This window comes from Falco naumanni, chromosome 3 (assembly GCF_017639655.2).
Source record: "Falco naumanni isolate bFalNau1 chromosome 3, bFalNau1.pat, whole genome shotgun sequence".
Classification (NCBI taxonomy): domain Eukaryota; kingdom Metazoa; phylum Chordata; class Aves; order Falconiformes; family Falconidae; genus Falco; species Falco naumanni.
Window position 1 is genome coordinate 2,641,461 of NC_054056.1, and position 17,254 is coordinate 2,658,714.

The 17,254-nt window shown below is 52.2% G+C and overlaps 2 protein-coding genes across 2 annotated transcripts; both read left to right on the plus strand.

The window, feature by feature from the left end:
• Positions 1–464: 464 nt before the first annotated feature.
• SF3A3 (splicing factor 3a subunit 3) lies at positions 465–8,857 on the plus strand. The gene is made up of 17 exons (XM_040587987.1): positions 465–617; positions 798–845; positions 964–1,016; positions 1,481–1,586; positions 2,048–2,120; positions 2,525–2,616; positions 3,058–3,140; positions 3,523–3,661; positions 4,007–4,075; positions 4,432–4,499; positions 4,859–4,966; positions 5,268–5,337; positions 6,072–6,236; positions 6,351–6,461; positions 6,912–7,002; positions 7,895–7,950; positions 8,564–8,857. Exons 1-17 carry the CDS (start codon positions 522–524, stop codon positions 8,639–8,641), a joined length of 1,506 nt encoding a protein of 501 aa, XP_040443921.1. The 5' UTR covers positions 465–521; the 3' UTR covers positions 8,642–8,857.
• A 3,040-nt stretch (positions 8,858–11,897) lies between these two features.
• On the plus strand, positions 11,898–15,624 carry LOC121085006. The gene is made up of 8 exons (XM_040587185.1): positions 11,898–12,281; positions 12,647–12,706; positions 13,166–13,413; positions 13,677–13,775; positions 13,990–14,143; positions 14,432–14,502; positions 15,147–15,242; positions 15,355–15,624. The coding sequence occupies exons 1-8, from the start codon at positions 12,239–12,241 to the stop codon at positions 15,613–15,615; spliced, it is 1,032 nt and encodes a 343-aa protein (XP_040443119.1). The 5' UTR covers positions 11,898–12,238; the 3' UTR covers positions 15,616–15,624.
• Positions 15,625–17,254: the final 1,630 nt, after the last annotated feature.

The following is a 17,254-nucleotide window of genomic DNA, read 5'->3' on the forward strand; positions in this document are numbered from 1 at the left end:
AGTCTCCGGAGGGTTCCGCTCGGAGCCGCGGGGCTGGCGGGGCCTGGGGGCCGAGCCGGCAGCACGGCCCCGCCGCGCAGCGAGCCAGGCCCGTGCCGGGCCCTGACGCCCGGGGCTCGTCCTGAGGGTGCCCGGCGGGACCGAGAGGAGCCTGAGGCGGCTCCGGGCCGCACGGGCACGGCCAGGCCACAGCCGCCTCCTGCCGGCGGCCCCTTGGCGGCTCCGGCCGAGCCGCTGCCAGCCCCGGTCGTGACACCTCCACCCCGGCACCGGGCACGGCACTGGGCACCGGGCACTGGGCACCGGGCCTGGCCCCTCCGTCCCGGCATCGGGCACTGGGCACCGGGCCTGGTCACTCCCCTCCGCAGCCGAGCGCCGCCGCCGGGCCGGAACCTCCGCGCCGGGCCGCGGGCCGGGCCGGAACCTTCTGGCGGGACACGAGCCGGGCAGGGCCCTTCCGGCGGGGCGCAGGCAGGACCGGAAGCGGGCGGCGGGCAACGGCAGCGGCGGCGGGCGGGAGGATGGAGACGATCCTGGAGCAGCAGCGGCGTTATCACGAGGAGCGGGAGCGGCTCATGGACGTGATGGTGAAGGAGATGCTCACCAAGAAGTCCACGGTGCGTCCGGGGCCGCGGGGAGGGCGGGCGGGCGGGCGTCTGGGCGCCAGGCCTGCGCCAACCCCGGGCCTGCGCCAGCCCCGCTCCGCGCCGCCGCCGCTCCGCGCTAATCCCGCTCCACGCTAATCCCGTTCCCCTTCTCCCTCCCTCCCCCCCCCGCCCCCCCTCCTCTCCCCACAGCTCCGCGACCAGATCAACTCGGACCACCGGACACGGGCCATGCAGGACGTGAGTGCAGGGGGCCGGGGGAGCGGGGTGGGCCCGGCCTCTGCCCGGTGCTGCTGGAGCCAGCGGGTCTCACCGCGGTAACGTCCCTGGGCGTCTGGGGCTCTTTTCTGTTCTTCAGAGGTACATGGAGGTGAGCGGCAACCTGAGAGACCTGTACGACGACAAGGACGGGTAAGTGCTGACACAAACACCCCGTCCGGCGTGTGCAGCGGAGCATCTGCTGGGCGCCTTCTGCGGACAAAGGACTTGGGGGGCTTTTTTAAGTCAGCTGTAAATATATGGGCAGTAACACTGGCGTGCAACACCAGAAATCAAATTTTGGAGACTAAACATGCTAGAGCAGGAGCCATGTTGCATGTTGGACACGTACATGCTATGTATACATCTTTTGTTCTTTTTTTTTTGTAAGTCCTGGGGGGAGGGCCTGAGTTGCCTTGAAGGTTTCTAAGTGGAGGCTACGGTGTGTTCAGTGGGAGATGTGACCCTCAGCCTCCAACTGTAAACCAGGCAGACTGTGAGATCTGATGTGACCTTGTGAGGTTTGCAGCCAGTCTTACTGGAGCTTTGTGTGACCAAAACACAGCCAACGTGTTTTCCTTTCCACTTCTAATCTGTCTGTTTTCTTGAACGCACAGCTTACGGAAGGAAGAACTCAGTGCCATTTCAGGGCCAAATGAATTTGCAGAATTCTACAACAGATTGAAACAAATTAAGGAATTTCACCGGAAGCACCCAAATGAGGTGAGTAGTTATCTGCTTGGTAAGAATAACTGGTTTGTGGTCTGTTTGGCCTCATCCCTATAATAGACTGGGGTTTTCCCCCCCCCAGTTTAATTGCCGTAATATACCAGTATTAAGTACACTAAAATGTCACTTGAGAACAGAAGGTGTTGGAGGTTAGGTGGTGCTTCAGAGACAGGCTCCTGTGAGAGTCGTGTGAATAGGGGAAGATGCAAGATGCTGACCGTGCTCTCTGCTTGTTGTGTGTTAGCTCAGTGTTCTGCTGCTGCGCTGGCCTTTGGTCTTGCCTATTTCATGCTGGCTAAAATCAGACTTTTTTTGTTGGTGCGTGGTGAAGAAGTGCTTTGGATACCTTTCAGTTAGCAGTTTTCTTGATGCAACCTATCGTGATTTGATATTAATTATTCTAGGACATTAGCTGAAGTAACCATTTTTTCTATAACTTTTGTCTGTACTTGAAGATCTGTGTTCCGATGTCAGTGGAGTTTGAGGAACTGTTGAAGGCCAGAGATAACCCGAGTGAAGAAGCTCAAAGTAAGTTTGTAGGTTTTTTTCTGAGGCTAGTCAGTTTAAGTGGAAACATGGTGCTTGCTTGAGGTATTATTTAATGAGTTATTTGATCTGTTTTGCACATTTCAGAGTTCCACCTCCCTTTTACTAAATGACTTCTGAAAATTGTTCCTTTTGTCATTTAAATTCTTCTGAACTGCAGTCCCTGGAATATTCCACAGTAGTGGTGCTCCTTTTGAGGAACATTCTAGTGTGCCTATGGAGAGAAGCACTCAGTTGCCTGGTCACTGAATATCTCACTTGCATTGTCAACATCTTCCTGAAGCATAGATTAGTCCACAGTTAATCCTTTTCAAGTTCTAAAGCATATGTATAACAAATAGAGGAGATTAAGCTCATAGTAAAGCTCTTCGTGATCTTTCCTACAGATCTGGTGGAGTTCACAGATGAAGAAGGATATGGACGATACTTAGATCTGCATGACTGTTACCTCAAGTACATTAATCTCAAATCGTCAGAGGTAAATGGCTGTATGTGTCTGGGCAGCTTCAGTGCTTAAGGCCAAGGTTGTTCTTTGGTTGGTTCATGGTTATTTGGGGGTGGGGGTCCTTACATAGGTAAATTTATTTCCAAGTAGCTGTGTTGAAGTCACTTTGTTGCACATACTGCTTGACAGCATCTGAATTCTGAATGCTGTGTCTCAACTCTCTTGCGTTGATCTCTTGAGTTGATCTCTCTCTGTCATTAATGTGATGAGGGCCTTGTAAAAAGCCACTGTTTGCTGCTGCCGAGGACTAATAGGTGTCTGAGGCAACGTGTTAGTGTACGGAGGACCCCAGGCCTCTGCAGTCCAGAATAATGGCAAGAGCTAGTGCTCTTCTTCTGGTCTGATAATGGGAAACTAGATGTTAATTTGGCTGCATGTGTATAAAGCTTGACTCAAAACTTTTTTTGTCCCTAGAAATTGGATTATATCACTTACTTATCCACATTTGACCAACTCTTCGATATTCCCAAGGAGAGAAAAAATGCTGAATATAAGAGGTGAGCCTTTTTGCCTGCCTGCTGCTTTTATGACAGTTGATGGGAAGGAATTTGCTTCTTACATGTGCAGCTGCTAAGAATATAATTAACAGTCAAACTCAACTCATGCAAGCCTGGTCACTGAGCTATGGTAACTCAGTCATGTGTCTGAGCCCTGAGAAAACACGCAGCACACCAAAAATGTGGAAAGTTGCATTCTGCTCTGGAAGGACCTTTTAAGTTATCCTTGTAACTGCTGCATCTAGAAATTCTGCGTTGAAAACTCGTAATCTTGATGACTTCCCTTTGGAGTCCTAGAGGGAAAATACTTTCCAAAGATGTGCTTAGAGAAATATGTTAGAGGCTGATACTGAACTACCTGTGCTTGTGATTACTGTGCCAGGTACCTTGAAATGCTTCTTGAGTATCTGCAGGATTACACCGATCGTGTGAAACCGTTACTGGACCAGAATGAACTTTTTGGGAAAATTCAAACTGAGTTTGAGAAGAAGTGGGAAAACGGAACATTCCCTGGCTGGCCGGTGAGCAGTTGTTAATGCCGTGTGAATGCTGCTGTATTTGTGATAGGTTTTCTGTGAATCATTTGTGTAAAGTCATCACTGACGTTACATCTTAGAGCAAGGTGTGTAGCTGTGTATCACAAAGATGCAATTTAATGCTAACTTGAATTTGAAAACCAACATAACCCCTTTGAAACAAACCTTTTTTTAAGGGTCGCTGATTTTGTATCTTTTCTGTTGTTCCATTGGTCAGTTTAGTGAGAGAATTTTTCTGTCAAATGAACTGCTTTTCTCGAGGGTAGAGTATTGCATTGCATGAAGTATTGTAGGATGTCACCAAGATCTTGCATTGTTTTTTCTTGGCAGAAAGAGACCAGCAGTGCTCTCACTCACGCTGGAGCCCACCTGGACCTCTCAGCATTTTCCTCTTGGGAGGTATGTTTTCAGTCCTCTGTGCTTAGTGCTAAATTTTGAGCAGGTGGAAGCTTAGTCATTTTGTTTCTTTTCATAATTTTACTTGCTGTGCTTTTGTCTCTGGCTCTGTGCTTTCTAGATAAAACTTTTGATTATGCTGATGACTTAATTTCTCCCATTAGGGGGATGTAACCTGAAAGATCTGGTTACGCTTGTCACATTCCTCATTTTTCAGTAAGAAACAACGCACCCTTGACAGACCTTTCTTGAATGCTATTCCTTGGGGTTTTTTCTTTTTTAATGAATTTAAATGGACATACATTCATATTGTATTTGTTTAATAGCTCCTCTTATTGCCATTTACTTTAATTGATCAGGAATTGGCCTCCCTGGGACTGGACAGGTTAAAATCAGCTTTACTGGCCCTGGGACTAAAATGTGGCGGGTAAGATGCTGTCTTTTTATGGTTCCTTTTCAGTTTTTGAGGTCTTCCTGTCTTGCATTACTTTATGGGATACTTGTTTTGTTGTCTCTATTGTACAAGACACATTGTACCTTAATGGTGTTTGAAAGACAAAACATTGAGAACCAGTCAGGGGATACTGTGAATCTACCGTTTTGGGAAGTGTCCTGTACTGAAGTCTTTTGTATAGAAGAGTTTGGCGTAAGGAATGAAGACAAAGATAATAGGAAAACTCTTGATCTCTTAAAAGCTAAATTTAGAATTTTGTTGCCTAAATTCAAATAGTTCTTGGGAAACGTAAAACTATGGTTTGGACTCATCTTCTCCCTGTTTTTCCACAGTACTCTGGAAGAGCGTGCTCAGAGACTTTTTAGCACTAAAGGCAAATCCCTAGAAGCACTTGATCCTTCCTTGTTTGCTAAGAATCCAAAGACAAAAGGAAGCAAAAGGTGAATTCTTAAAGGTCATTCTGTGGTTGGTGGTTTTCTCTTCACTTGAATGAGAAGCATTCTGTAGATGTCGTGACAGAGAGATTCTTTGAGTATTAGAAGCTTTTTATGTTGGACCAAATGGTCCCGAACCAAATGGAAGATATCAGAGCTGAATTTGTGCGTTTGTGCGCAGAGCTGTTTGGTACTTGTTTCTGTTTTCTTGCTGTGTACAAGTCAAATTTCTCTTTAGAAGTTCAGTGTATACGTGATGTTTGCAGTTCTGGAATGGACTTCATAAAGTTTCTTTATCTATTTCCAGAGACACTGAAAGAAATAAAGATCTTGCATTCCTGGAAGCTCAGATTTATGAGTATGTAGAAGTTCTTGGGGTAAGGATTTTATTTTGTCTTTCAGCTTTTTATCTCAGGACCATCAAATAGTGACTGGAAGGTTACCCATATCTGTACCCAACGCTTTTGTGGACAGCATGCCCAGAAAAGTTATTTTCACATCCAGAGTTGCAATGTTTTAAAGTGCATGTTAGCAGATAGCTTTTTCTGTCATTAAGTAGGATATGGTGGATTAATTTTGTATTTCCATTAGGTAATTACTTGGCAGGCTTTTGTGAACAGGTGTATCTTGTGTCAGTCCCAGACCGAGGTAGAGAGGTGACATGTTCCCTTGGGGAGGCCTGTCTTTTTCCTTTTTTTTTTTTTTTTTTCTTTTTTCCCCTTCTTCTAGGTGGCACATCAATGTAGATAATTTCTATTTTATGGCTAACTCTCAGGGTATTGCAAACCTTTACTTGTTCTGTCTTGATGCTTGCCTTAATTCCTTGCTTCATTTTGGGGTGAGAGCTTTCAGCAGGGTGGCTGTTGCCGTTAGCTTGTCATCTTGGAAGTGCTAGTGGTAGTACAAGATTTTCATGCATTTTAAGTAGGAAATGTTATACTAAAAACTTAAGCTGTTCGGCTGAGTAAAATGAGAGTTCTCTGTTTCGTACCAGTCTTCCATTCTCCTCCCTCTGTACATTGAAAAAGTGTTTCACACTGCAAGATTTTGCCCGCCCTTTGTTGCTGTCATGTTGTGTGAACAGTTCCTTCTGTTTTTTTTCATGCTGTAGGAACAGAGACACCTTACTCACGAGAACGTGCAGCGTAAGCAAGCGCGGACAGGGGAAGAGCGGGAGGAGGAGGAAGAAGAGCAGATCAGTGAGAGTGAGAGTGAAGATGAAGAAAATGAAATAATTTATAATCCTAAAAACCTGCCTCTTGGTTGGGATGGCAAGGTAACTGAGATTGTCAGGTCTGGAAAAGCGGGAGATCTCACTGACTCCACACTGCTCTTCCATTTGAACCTGCCTTGCCACATGTCCTCATCTTGGTTTTTCTTTGCTTGGCAGCCAATCCCATACTGGTTGTATAAATTACATGGTTTAAACATCAACTACAATTGTGAGATTTGTGGTAACTACACCTACCGAGGGCCCAAAGCTTTCCAGCGTCACTTTGCAGTAAGTAACATTTTGCTACAAAAACATCAGTACTGTGTTCAGATAATCTTTATAGTAAGTAGCTGAGTCACTGGAGTACCCGTGTGGCACTTCTTCAGCTTCTAACGTATGGTCTGGGATGATGCTGCAGGGCTATGCAACTGGAACTATACATTTTGTAGGGCATATTAAGATCTCTTCTGCCAATTTTTGTGCAGTCCTTTCTTGTTTGAACACTAATTGCAGTATCCAGGTCTGATTGGTGCAGAGTGCCTCTTGACTGCCAGTGTATTGACACTGTGTAAAATACAGAAAAAATATTTGTATGGAAGTTCTTAGGACTGGTAGATTTGTATTTTGATTCATACATTGTTTCAATATGTCCAGATTTTAATATGCCGTGTAGTTTTTGGCATTGTGGATGAAGTGGCATTCCCTCTCATGCACTGACCTCTTACCTTTTCTTCCCAGGAGTGGCGACACGCTCACGGAATGAGATGCCTGGGCATTCCCAACACTGCGCATTTTGCCAACGTCACACAGATTGAGGATGCGGTGTCCTGTAAGTAGTGACGGCACAATGAAGAACGTGGCATAAGAACGCCCATATTGGCTCTGACCAAAAATTTGTCTTATTCTGTGACCAGAGACTAGTTTCAGGATAGAGGGTAAGAAACCCTGTGCATGTGGGATAATCCTTCCTTGGATCATCCCTCCCAGCTCTGAAAAGGAGAGTGTCTTCTTGGTTGGATACCTGCAGGAGTAGATGCTTGCTGGGGTTGCCAGCGAAGGGTTCATTTGTTGGCAGTTACTTGTCTGTGATGCTTTGGGTATGAAATCTCAGCCAAGTGCAGTGGGCCACCATTTCTTCAGGCAGAGTGTGGGTACATCATCCCATGTAACTTACTCATTTGATGTTTGTTAACAAGTTCATGGGGAAGCCAGAAAAAAACCTTCAGAAATGGTAGAGCAGATTTTGAAAGCCTTAACAGGACTCGGGACTTAACAGTGATTATAATTTAAAGTGGCTAAACTGTGCCAATGTTTTGAGAGGCTACCTCTTGCAGAGGCTGTTTCTTGAATCTGCCCCACTCAGGTTAGCAGATAAAGGTTGTGGTTTCCTGGCAGTAAATTAATTCTTGCCTAGAAGAAACCAAACAAGTAAAGCCTTGATTTCCCAAAAACTGTTGTTCCTTTGGAGCTGCATCTCTGAAGTAATGTTTCTGGACCTTTGTCTCTTGTGTCCCATCCTGGATAATCACTTTAAAGCCTTGTTTGCTTTAGTTCTGTGCCTTTCAGTAAACCATACAGAGGGATGAGAAATTTGTAATGGATATTAGATATATTCCTGGGTTGCTGAAGTGACAGTATTTTAAAGGGGGAAAAAAAACCCATCATGTGTATATTATCTCATTGGAAATGGCCTCAGATCCTATATGACTTTGTATCTACAGTGTGGGCAAAACTGAAACAACAGAAGGCTTCAGAGAGATGGCAGCCTGATACAGAGGTGAGATGTTGGAGGTATTTGGATGTCTCTAGCCCTGTGTACATGGGAAACCCCCCAATTACCTTGCGTGACCTGTCTGGCTCTGTCATGAGAATGTCTAAGAGGGTCCTCTGCATGCTGGAGAGATAAGCAGGAGCCTACACTGCTGGTTGCACGGCTCCTGTTAGTGGTGATGTATGAAAAGCGCTTCTTGTGCCGTGCTGGAGGGTAATTCTGATGGGATGGACTCAGCCCTCTGTGTAAGAATCTTTTAATACCCTGGCTTGCAGTACCAATGTCATCTTTGTTGTGTGAGAAGAAAAAGAAACTGTTGTGAGAAGTGTGGTCACTCGTACTAATGCCTTTTCTTAAACTTCTGTCTCGAAACGATTTTTCAACAGTACGCAGGTACCTGTGGGACATAACAGCCTGTAGTGTAGCTTGTAATTATTCTGACTCTGGCTGAGCTCTTCTCATGGAGCCCGCTGGTAGATGTGGTGGTGCCTCCATGTAGAGAGGTTCTTGGCAGGGTGGTTGTGTTCAGCGGGTGGTGCTGGAGATAAGATTGAAATGCTGTAGTACAGCCTGAGGCAGGCTGTGTCCGCCTGTCTCTAAACTGTTAGTTCCATTCCAGGAGGAATACGAGGATTCCAGTGGGAACGTCGTGAATAAGAAGACCTATGAAGACCTGAAACGTCAAGGGTTGCTGTAGCTTTTCCCAAGTAAACGATTTCACCCTCTGGAAAGCAAGTGGAGATGTGGCAGCAGCCCTGATTCTTCTTCAGTTTCTGGATTTTTGTATGTGCATGAATATAGATTTCAAGGATACTTTATAGAATCTCTTTCTAGTAAGCCCCTTGTGAAAAGCAGACTTGTGATGTTATTTTATATTAAAAAAAACCCTGGAAAATAAACCAGTTTTAATTTAGGAAGTGCTGAGAAACTTGTCTCCTTTTGTATGCTGGAAGGAAGAGATTGATTACAGTCGTTAAAATGCTTTTTACAGAGTTTCAATTGTCAGAAATGATTGATTCTCTCTTATTCCCATTTTGATGGAAATTTTTATGATGAGGATTGACTTTCTGTAAAGCACACACGAACATTGTGGGCTGACAGCAAGTAACAGTCCTATACTGTGTTTTGCTGTAAGCATGTGGCTTTCTTTGGCCTTCTGTGCAAAACAAACTTGCTTGGCTTAACATTGCTGCTTTTTTTCCTCCCTGTGGAGCTGGGGCCACTGGGACTTTTTTCAGGGAATTAATAATGGAGCTTGGTTTAGGTTGGGCTGCGTGGGCAGTTTGTGGTAATTTCTCCAGCACTGTTGTTGACTTGAAAGACCTGGTAGGCTGTAGTGCAGGTCCTTTCTTTGGTGACTCTCTTGAGCTGTGGTGCAGGAGGATTGAGACAGGAATGCGTGATGTGTTTAGATGTGACTGTTGTGACTTCAGGAGCGTTCTGGGTGCTCTTTGATGCCATGCTCAGAGATATCTGTACATACATACGCCATGTTATTCATGCTGCCACGTGAATTGCAGGTCCAGTGAGGGGAAAAGAGGCATTGTGTGGAGGCCACATGCATGATATGTGGTGGTCCTGCCCCCTCCAGCCCCTCAGGTGGGGTCAGAGTCGCTTGTGTGATGCCTACGGCCTCAAAAAGACAGTTTCTCTGTTGTCGCTGCACAGGGCCGTTTGTGTCTGCAGATGCTGCGGAGCAGAAGGTAACCAGCGCTTCCCCTGGGCCATGGTTTGCGCAGGGGTGGTTGGCAGGGGTGGGGCTGGTTGCTGACACCGGCTGCGCACCTGCGGGGCCAGTACCCAGCACCGCAGCTGCTGCCGGTGCTCCAGGCACGCCACCACCAGCAGTGGCTACGGGCTTTTGCTGGTGCGCTGGGGTTCAGGGAGCCGGCGGACAGGGTGAGTCAGTGCTGTGGGCTCTCTCCTTTCCCTGCCCCCGGGGAAAGGTTGTTCTCCTTGGGATGAGGTGGTGTTGGGTAGGCGCTCGTTCCTAGCCTGCCCTGCAGCTGGGCTGGGCTGCGCTGGCGTGGCACCCTGCTCGGTGAGGTGTCCAAACCCAGTCCGGGTGGTGGCTGCCCTGGTTTGGAAGGCGAGAGAGACACCAGCCTGCATTGTTTTCTCTTTCGCTCTGAGTGAACAGCCTCGGTGATCGCTGTGCAAGCTCTCAGGGAATGGTAACTGGGCCTAACTCGTAAACAGTTCTTGGATAACTTGGCCTGGGGAGCCTGTTTGGAGTCACATCTCCACTGTTTCCTCAGTGATACAGACTTTGAAGGAAAGCAGAGAGATTCCTGCAAGGGAGAGCTGGGTGTCACGGGGAGCACCAAAGCAGGTAGAACTTCCTAGAGCATGGGGGTGAGTGCAGGGCGCGGGGCTGGGCAGTGCCTCAGGGGCTTCAGGACTCGGCAGCAGTTTGGAGGCACAGGCAAGGATGTAACCAGGAGCTGTGCAGCCAAAAACCTCTGTCCAGTGAACTTGGCTCTGTCATGAAGCATAGTCACTGTTGGGAGAGGTCCGCTCTCCCTGCTGTGAAGTGGTGGCGGCTCCTGTGCCCCCCCTCAGGAGGCAGCTGCCCCGATGACAGACCTGCCTCCCGCCCCACCTGGCCGGCCTGGATTGCTTTCCCAGAGGTGCTGCCTGCTTTGTGTGTGCCACCGTCCTGGGCTGGGGGGCTGCAGGGTGGGTTGGCAGGGAGGGGAGGCACACGCAGAGATGGACAGGTGGGAAGGATGTGCCTGTTTGTTGTGAGCTAACCAGAAATATTTGAGCGTTGGCAGTAAAATGGCTCTTTACGATCCAGAGCATTTCCTCCTCTCGCTGGAGGTGTTGCTGCTGTGTGCCAGAGCTAACAGGCCCGTGTTTTGCTCTTTGCCAGGTCCCGGAGGCCTGTTGCATGCGTATGTCTGGAAATCGGCATTTTTCACACCAAACTTTCTTTGTCCACCCACAGCAGGAACTGCCATGGAGGGTCTCTTGCTGCCCTGAGCTCTAGGGGCTGGTGAGCGGGGTGGGGGTGCTCCTGTGATGGGTGCTGCTGCTGCCAGGGGGTCACATCTTCTGTAACAGCATCAGCGAGCTGCTGCGCGGTGCCAAACTCACCCGTACCTGCTCTGTGCGTTGCCGGTGAGCCCTGGCGGAGGGTTACCACACCAACGGGAGCACGTGGCTCTCCGGGGGGCTCTGCCTGCGCCCCTGGGCCCTGTCAGTGGCAGGCGGCTGTGGCAGCCTCGGTGGTTTTGGAGAGTCTCTTGGGAGGGAGCGACTGTGGACGTCTTGGGGCCGAGCCTGCGCGGCTGAGCGCTGTGCTGCGGCCCGGGGGCTTGCGCTGGAGGTAGGACACAGACCTGCACTGGGGGTCTGCTGGGGGTCTGCCCTGCACCTCTGGGGGGCAGCTCCCTGCACCCTCCAGTAGCCGACCGTAGTGCTCGGCAGCAATGCAGGCAGGAGCCGGGCGAGCCCCCAGCAGCTGCCTTCTCCCCCCAGAGGTGCTTGCAGCCAGTGTCCATGGGTGCCCTGGGCCGCACACAGCCCAGGCACAAAGACCCGGGGAAAGCCGTGCTGCCGCCCGGCGGGGCGGCTGTGCCCGGTGCTGGCTGCGCTGCTGCTGGCACCGGAGCTGGGGCTGGAGCCCGTGCTGGGCTGAGCCGCAGGGTCCCGCGGGACCAGGCACCCGGCGCTGCTGGGACGTGCTGGGTGGCCGTGCTGGCCGGCACCGCACAGGCGGCTCGGGGGATTCACCCCGGGGAAGGCAGCTCCCCCGTCCCCTCTGCACTTGTTCTGTTCCCTTCTGCTGCGGCTGCAAGGGCCTGGCTGTCGCTCCCTGAAGTCCAGGCAAGCACCGGCGTGGTGTGCTGTGATGAGTGTGCTGAATTATTTGGCTATTTATACGTTCGATGATTTCTGGGCTGAAAGCCTGTTGTGACAGCCTGGATGTTGGTGGGTGGTGTTATTGCTGGACTCATTCCTGCCTGAAAAGCATGTCCTGCCACTGCAGGGACCAGAAAAGGAGGGCTGAACAACCTGCGTCCTTCTGGTGTCCCATGGTGTCCGGAATAAAGGCTGTAGAATTTCTAGGAGGATGTTTTCTTCAAAAAAAACAACCTCAACAGGGAAAGTCTCCTCTATGTAACTTGTCCTGATCCTGTTTCTGCCACCTTGTCCCAAGCCACGCGCTGGGCAGTCACTGGGAGCACGTGCTGCTGTGACTGTGTCAGCACCTGCTGGACCGTCCCCTCCTGCTGCCCAGCTCTGACTGTGCCCCTTCCTGCCAGGTCCCGGCTGAAGCTGCTGGTGGATGAAGATGGCAGGTCACCGGTGGCTCGACCCCCCTGTTCAAGGTAATGGGGACTTTGCCGCAGCGCGGGGAGCGGTGTCCGGCCCGGTGTGCCCAGGGGACCTGTCCCTGTGGTGGCTGTCAGCGGCTGTGCCAGTGGCCTCCCTGGGAAAGGGTGGCTGTGGTCGCCTGGGGCTCTGGGGGGGGGGGGTATTTCTGCAGCAGGGCTGGCTCCCTGGGGCCAGCGTGGGGGGGTGCCTGGCCTCAGGTGTGTCTGTGGGGCTCCCCACCACCTGCCCGAGGGGAGTCGGAGGGGGCTGGAATTGGTGTTTCGAGGGGGAGCTGCCTGTGCTGCTGGGGAGGCTCCTTGAGCTGTGGGTAAAGCAGGTGGCAGATATGGTGGTCTCAGTCATCCCCACTCCGTTCCAGGCCTACTGCTCTGCATCTTGGCTCTGCACCTCTGCGCCCAGGACCCTTTTGCCACAGCAGGTGAGCTCTGCACCCCAAGGTAAACCTGGTGGTCCTGTGGGGAACGGGGCAAAGGCAGTGTGGTGCAACAAGAACTTTGCCCCTGTGCCCTCCAGGATGTGTTCTGTAGGATGGAGCTGTACTGAGGAACCTTTTCTCAAGGTTTTGACCCCAGAAAAGCCTGTTCTTCACAGGCGGCGTGGCTGGAAGGGAGAGGGGGAAGCTGTTGTAGCATCTGCTCATAGTGCTGTTGCAGTGGCCTGTTGTATCCAACCTGCTTGTTGGGCTGCCGGGCTGCTGGCTGCAAATGGACCTTGTTTGAGGTATCCTGTCACTGACTGCCACCCACATCCCAGCTGCAATGTGACTGATGCTTCCCACAGATCCCTTGGACCATGCCATGGCTCAGGAAGGGATGGAGGGCTCGCTGAGCGCAAGGTGGTGGTTTCCTTCACCAAGAGGGCATTTTTTGTCTTGCAGAGAACACCACAATCGCCAACGCCTCGGTGGCCGCCAACGCCTCGGTGGCCGCCAACGCCTCGGTGGCCGCCAACGCCTCGGTGGCCGCCAACGCCTCGGTGGCCGCCAACGCCTCGGTGGCCGCCAACGCCTCGGTGGCCGCCAACGCCTCGGTGGCCGCCAACGCCTCGGTGGCCGCCAACGCCTCGGTGGCCGCCAACGCCTCGGTGGCCGCCAACGCCTCTGTGAACAGTACAGTTGAAACACTGGTAAGGAAAGGGACGGAAAGAGGGCCATTGGCCAGGCCGTTACAGCCCTATGGACGGGGTCTTTAGCCCAGATTATCTCTGTGAGGGCCGCGAGTCCCATGAGAGCATCTCCTGGGGCGGAAGGGGAACACCTGGGGCATGGTGGGCAGGCGGGTGTGCATAGGCAGCCCCTCCACACAGTGAGGCCATGGCTGGGGACAGCACGACGGCGCCATGTGAGGAGACTTTGCTGCCTGTGACACCCTGGTGTGTTCTCCCTCCAGCTCACTTGCCAGAGCTTTCAGTGCTCTGGGGAGAGGTGTTACCAGGATGGAGCCCACGCCAACAAAACTGTGACCTGCCATAATGAGACTTACTGTGAGGTACGGAGCTCGCTGAGATGGAGGCACAGGGGGGCTGTGATAGGGAAAGTCTCTTTTCCCTTCCTTTATATTGGGAATCCACAGTACCCTCTCAAGCCTGTGTCACCATCCTGTTTCCTTTCCCTTTGTGGTGGTCTGTCAGTTATTTTTGCTCCTTTTTAATGGCATCTCTTCATACTCCTAGCATTTTGTTCCTTTGGCTTTGCTATTGCAGCTTTATCGTTCCTCCAGCACAAACTACACAGCCAGGTGCAGCAGCTCGTGCAGCACAGAGATGTGCAGGACCAACAACAGCGTGAGCACACAGCAGTGCGCCCTGGATTGCTGTGCCTCCTCCCTCTGCCTGCAGCTCAACGCCAGCTCCTACGGTAACTGCCCATAGGGTCCCTGGCAGCGGTCTGAGGTTAATGCTGCTGCACAGGAGGGGGACGGGTGGGCAGAGCCCATTGCAAAGAGCTGGCTGTGGCTGCATCGCTGCGTCTCCTCCACCCTGGGGCTCGCTCTCCCCTTAGGAGCTTGGTGAGGGGGCAGGGTGGCCCAGCAGCTGTGGCCGCAGCATGAGCCATGCCGGTGCCTCTGCCCATGTGTGGCTGTGGAGGGCTCCATGCATGCTGGGTGCTGGGTGCCACCTCACAGGGCTCCTTGTCTGTCTGCAGGTGACCTGCCAGCTGCCACTGTGCTGCCCGCCACCACCACGGCCACCACACCCCGAGCTCCCCCCAGAAACGTAGGTACCAGCCGGGCAGATGCTGCTGCAGCCAGGGGCTCTCCTGGGGGCTGCAGCTGCCGGGGCGGCTGAGCTCCCACCTGAGTGGGGTGAGAGGGAAGGTTCCCCCTGCACCCGCTTTACGGGGACGAAAGCTGCCTCTGGAAGGCAAGAAAACACTTAGCGAGGTTTGAAAGAAAAGTGCATGATGAGCCCCGCCAGATGGGCCTGAGCTGCAGCCCAGCACGTGCCTGGGTGCGAGCAGTTTGGCTGGGCTGCAGGGAGAGCGGTGCTGGCAGCGTGGGGAGGGCGCGGGCACCCACGGGCACCGGCACCCACGGGCACCGCAGCCTTTTCCCTCAGCTGCGTGGAGGGGAAAGTGCTTATCTCTGCAGAGCCTTGTTAAGAGGAAGGAAAAGGAGGCTTGAAACTTGTTTGCTGTGCTGGTGTTTCACTGAAGTCTCCTGCAGTTTCAGATGGGGCACGTTGGTCTTTTATCTCTGTCTAAAATGCCTGAGGTAGCGGTGGCCAAACACCGCGGGACAGCGGGGCTGGGCAGGTTGGAAAGGACCCCTCTGGAAAGAAGGGCTGTCTGAAGCTGGTTCTTGTCCTCCTGCCCTCTGGACTGATGAATATACAGAGTCTCCTCTGGCCCTCTCTTGTAGGGGAAAGTGTGTGCAGCGTTCTCCTGTCACGGGGACGGATGTTTCAAAGGCAAGAAGACTGTTGCTAGATGTGCTGTCGGGCACAACTTCTGCGAGGTATGGCCTTGGGGTGAAGAGCGGGACAGCCCAGGAGCCTGCATAGTTCCTGTCATGCCAATCCTAAAGGCTTGGCAGGACCCTTGGGCTAACGTCTCTCTCCTCCTTCCAGATGAAGAAGATGGGCTTGAATTACATGGCGGGATGTAGCAAAGCTTGCAAGGCTGCCAAACCAGTCTGTGCTGGTGGGGTGAAGGCTGCCTGTTACCAGGAGTGCTGCCCAGCTACCCTGAAAGCTAGCTGCCTGCGACTGGATGGCAAAGTGCACGTCAGTAGCGCTGGGCAGGTGACGCTGGCCCCGCTGCTGAAGCTCATGGCCTGTGGTGTGGTCCTTCTCCTGAATTACAGGGTCTCTGCTTCCCTCCGGGGGTAAGCAGCAGCCCACATGCTCTGCAGCCTGCCCTCTGCAGCGCTCCTTAGGATCCCTGCTGCTCTCTGACTTCAGCCAAGGCCGCTATCGAACACCCTCTGCTACGTCCCTGTCCCAGGAACAAGGTGGCCCAGTTGCCCACGGCTGCTTCTCCCCCCGAGCAGGTGCCTCCCACCCCCAGGGTGACCCCAGGCCTCTGCGTGAACCGCGAGGGCGGTGGGTGCAGGTTGCTGGTGGGCTCCCGTTTCTGTTCACCTTGTCCCGCAGCGCAGCAGCCCTGCGTGCTCTGCTTCCAGAAGAGGCTGCAGGTGCCTGCTCAGGTGCTCTGCTGGGGGAAATCCCCCTCCCATTTTTGAGCTGCTCTGTGGGCACAGGTGGACATGGGGCTTCCTCTTGGTGTGGTGAGCTGATGCTCTGCTTCATACCTCTGGCTGGTCGTGGAGATGATGCTGGTCCCCTGCCCAAGCTCCTGTGGAGCAGGGAGATCCGAGCCGCTGCCCTGTGGGGTGCCCTCCTCCATGGGATGCTGTCCCCTTCCCACTGTTAGAGCACCCTTTCCACCTGCTTCCCAGTCCCAGTTCAAGTCTCTTCTGGGTTACAGTTGGAGAGGATGAATTCCTGGGGCCTCGTTACTGCCTCGCTCAGGTTTGGTGAGCAGCCCTTTGTACGTAAGCCAATGTCGTGTGCGAGGGATGCTGAAGCATGGGGTGAAAGCCAGGTCCCCTCTTGTGCCCCTGTCCTGGGTGGCTGTGCAGGCAGGAAAGCCCTTTCATTAGCGCGCTTAAGCAGCAGTAGTTTTTCCTCTTGTCTTTCCACCAGCAGCTGATGCAGCCGCCCTCAGGGCTGGAGCCCTCCTGGCCCAACCAGCAGGGTACAGGTTACTGACAGGCTGGTTGAGCTGCTTGGAGCTTGTCCAGAAACCCATGCCAGAAAAACAGCTTTCCCCTGGGGGCTGCTCATGTAGCACGGCAGACGTGGCTGCTTCTCTAGCACAACTAGCAGAGGTCACCACTGCTGCTCCTCCAGCCGGCCTGCCGCGTCTGCTCGGGGGCACTCCGCTACGCTTGGCTCCGTAGCCACCCCGTACAGGACCCTGCCGCTGATCCCAAATCCCACCTCCCATCCCTAAGCTCCACTTTAAATCCCTCACCTTCCCGAGGCTGGTGAGTCCTGGCTCCCGTTTGGTGTCTTACATTTCACTGAATTTTTAAACACTGGTAATCAAGAGTCCCCCAGTGTATCCAGAGGAAAAGCACTTAATCTACACGCTAAGGAAGCTACGAAGGGGAATTCTTCCCTGCACCGCCAAAAATCTGTAGGCCTGGGAGACTTGCAAGCTAATTACGGTTTTGTCTCTGTGCTGCTGGGACTGCAGATGCTGGAATGAGTGACCTCAGGAGTAGGAACAAGAGGGTGTTAAGCCTGCTTACAAACCAGAAAATTCTGCCTTGACTGAAGGCACAGGGTCTGCTCTAGTTAATAATCTGCTTGCAGCGCAGCCTTTCTGGACACCCTCTCGCTCATTAGTTTAAAACTGCTCTGGTGTTGAAATACCTTTTGTATGACTAGGTAAGATTAGTAACTTAACGTTTCATCTCCAAGACTTAGGCAGGAAAATGAGATTAATTTAAAAGTGTCTTAC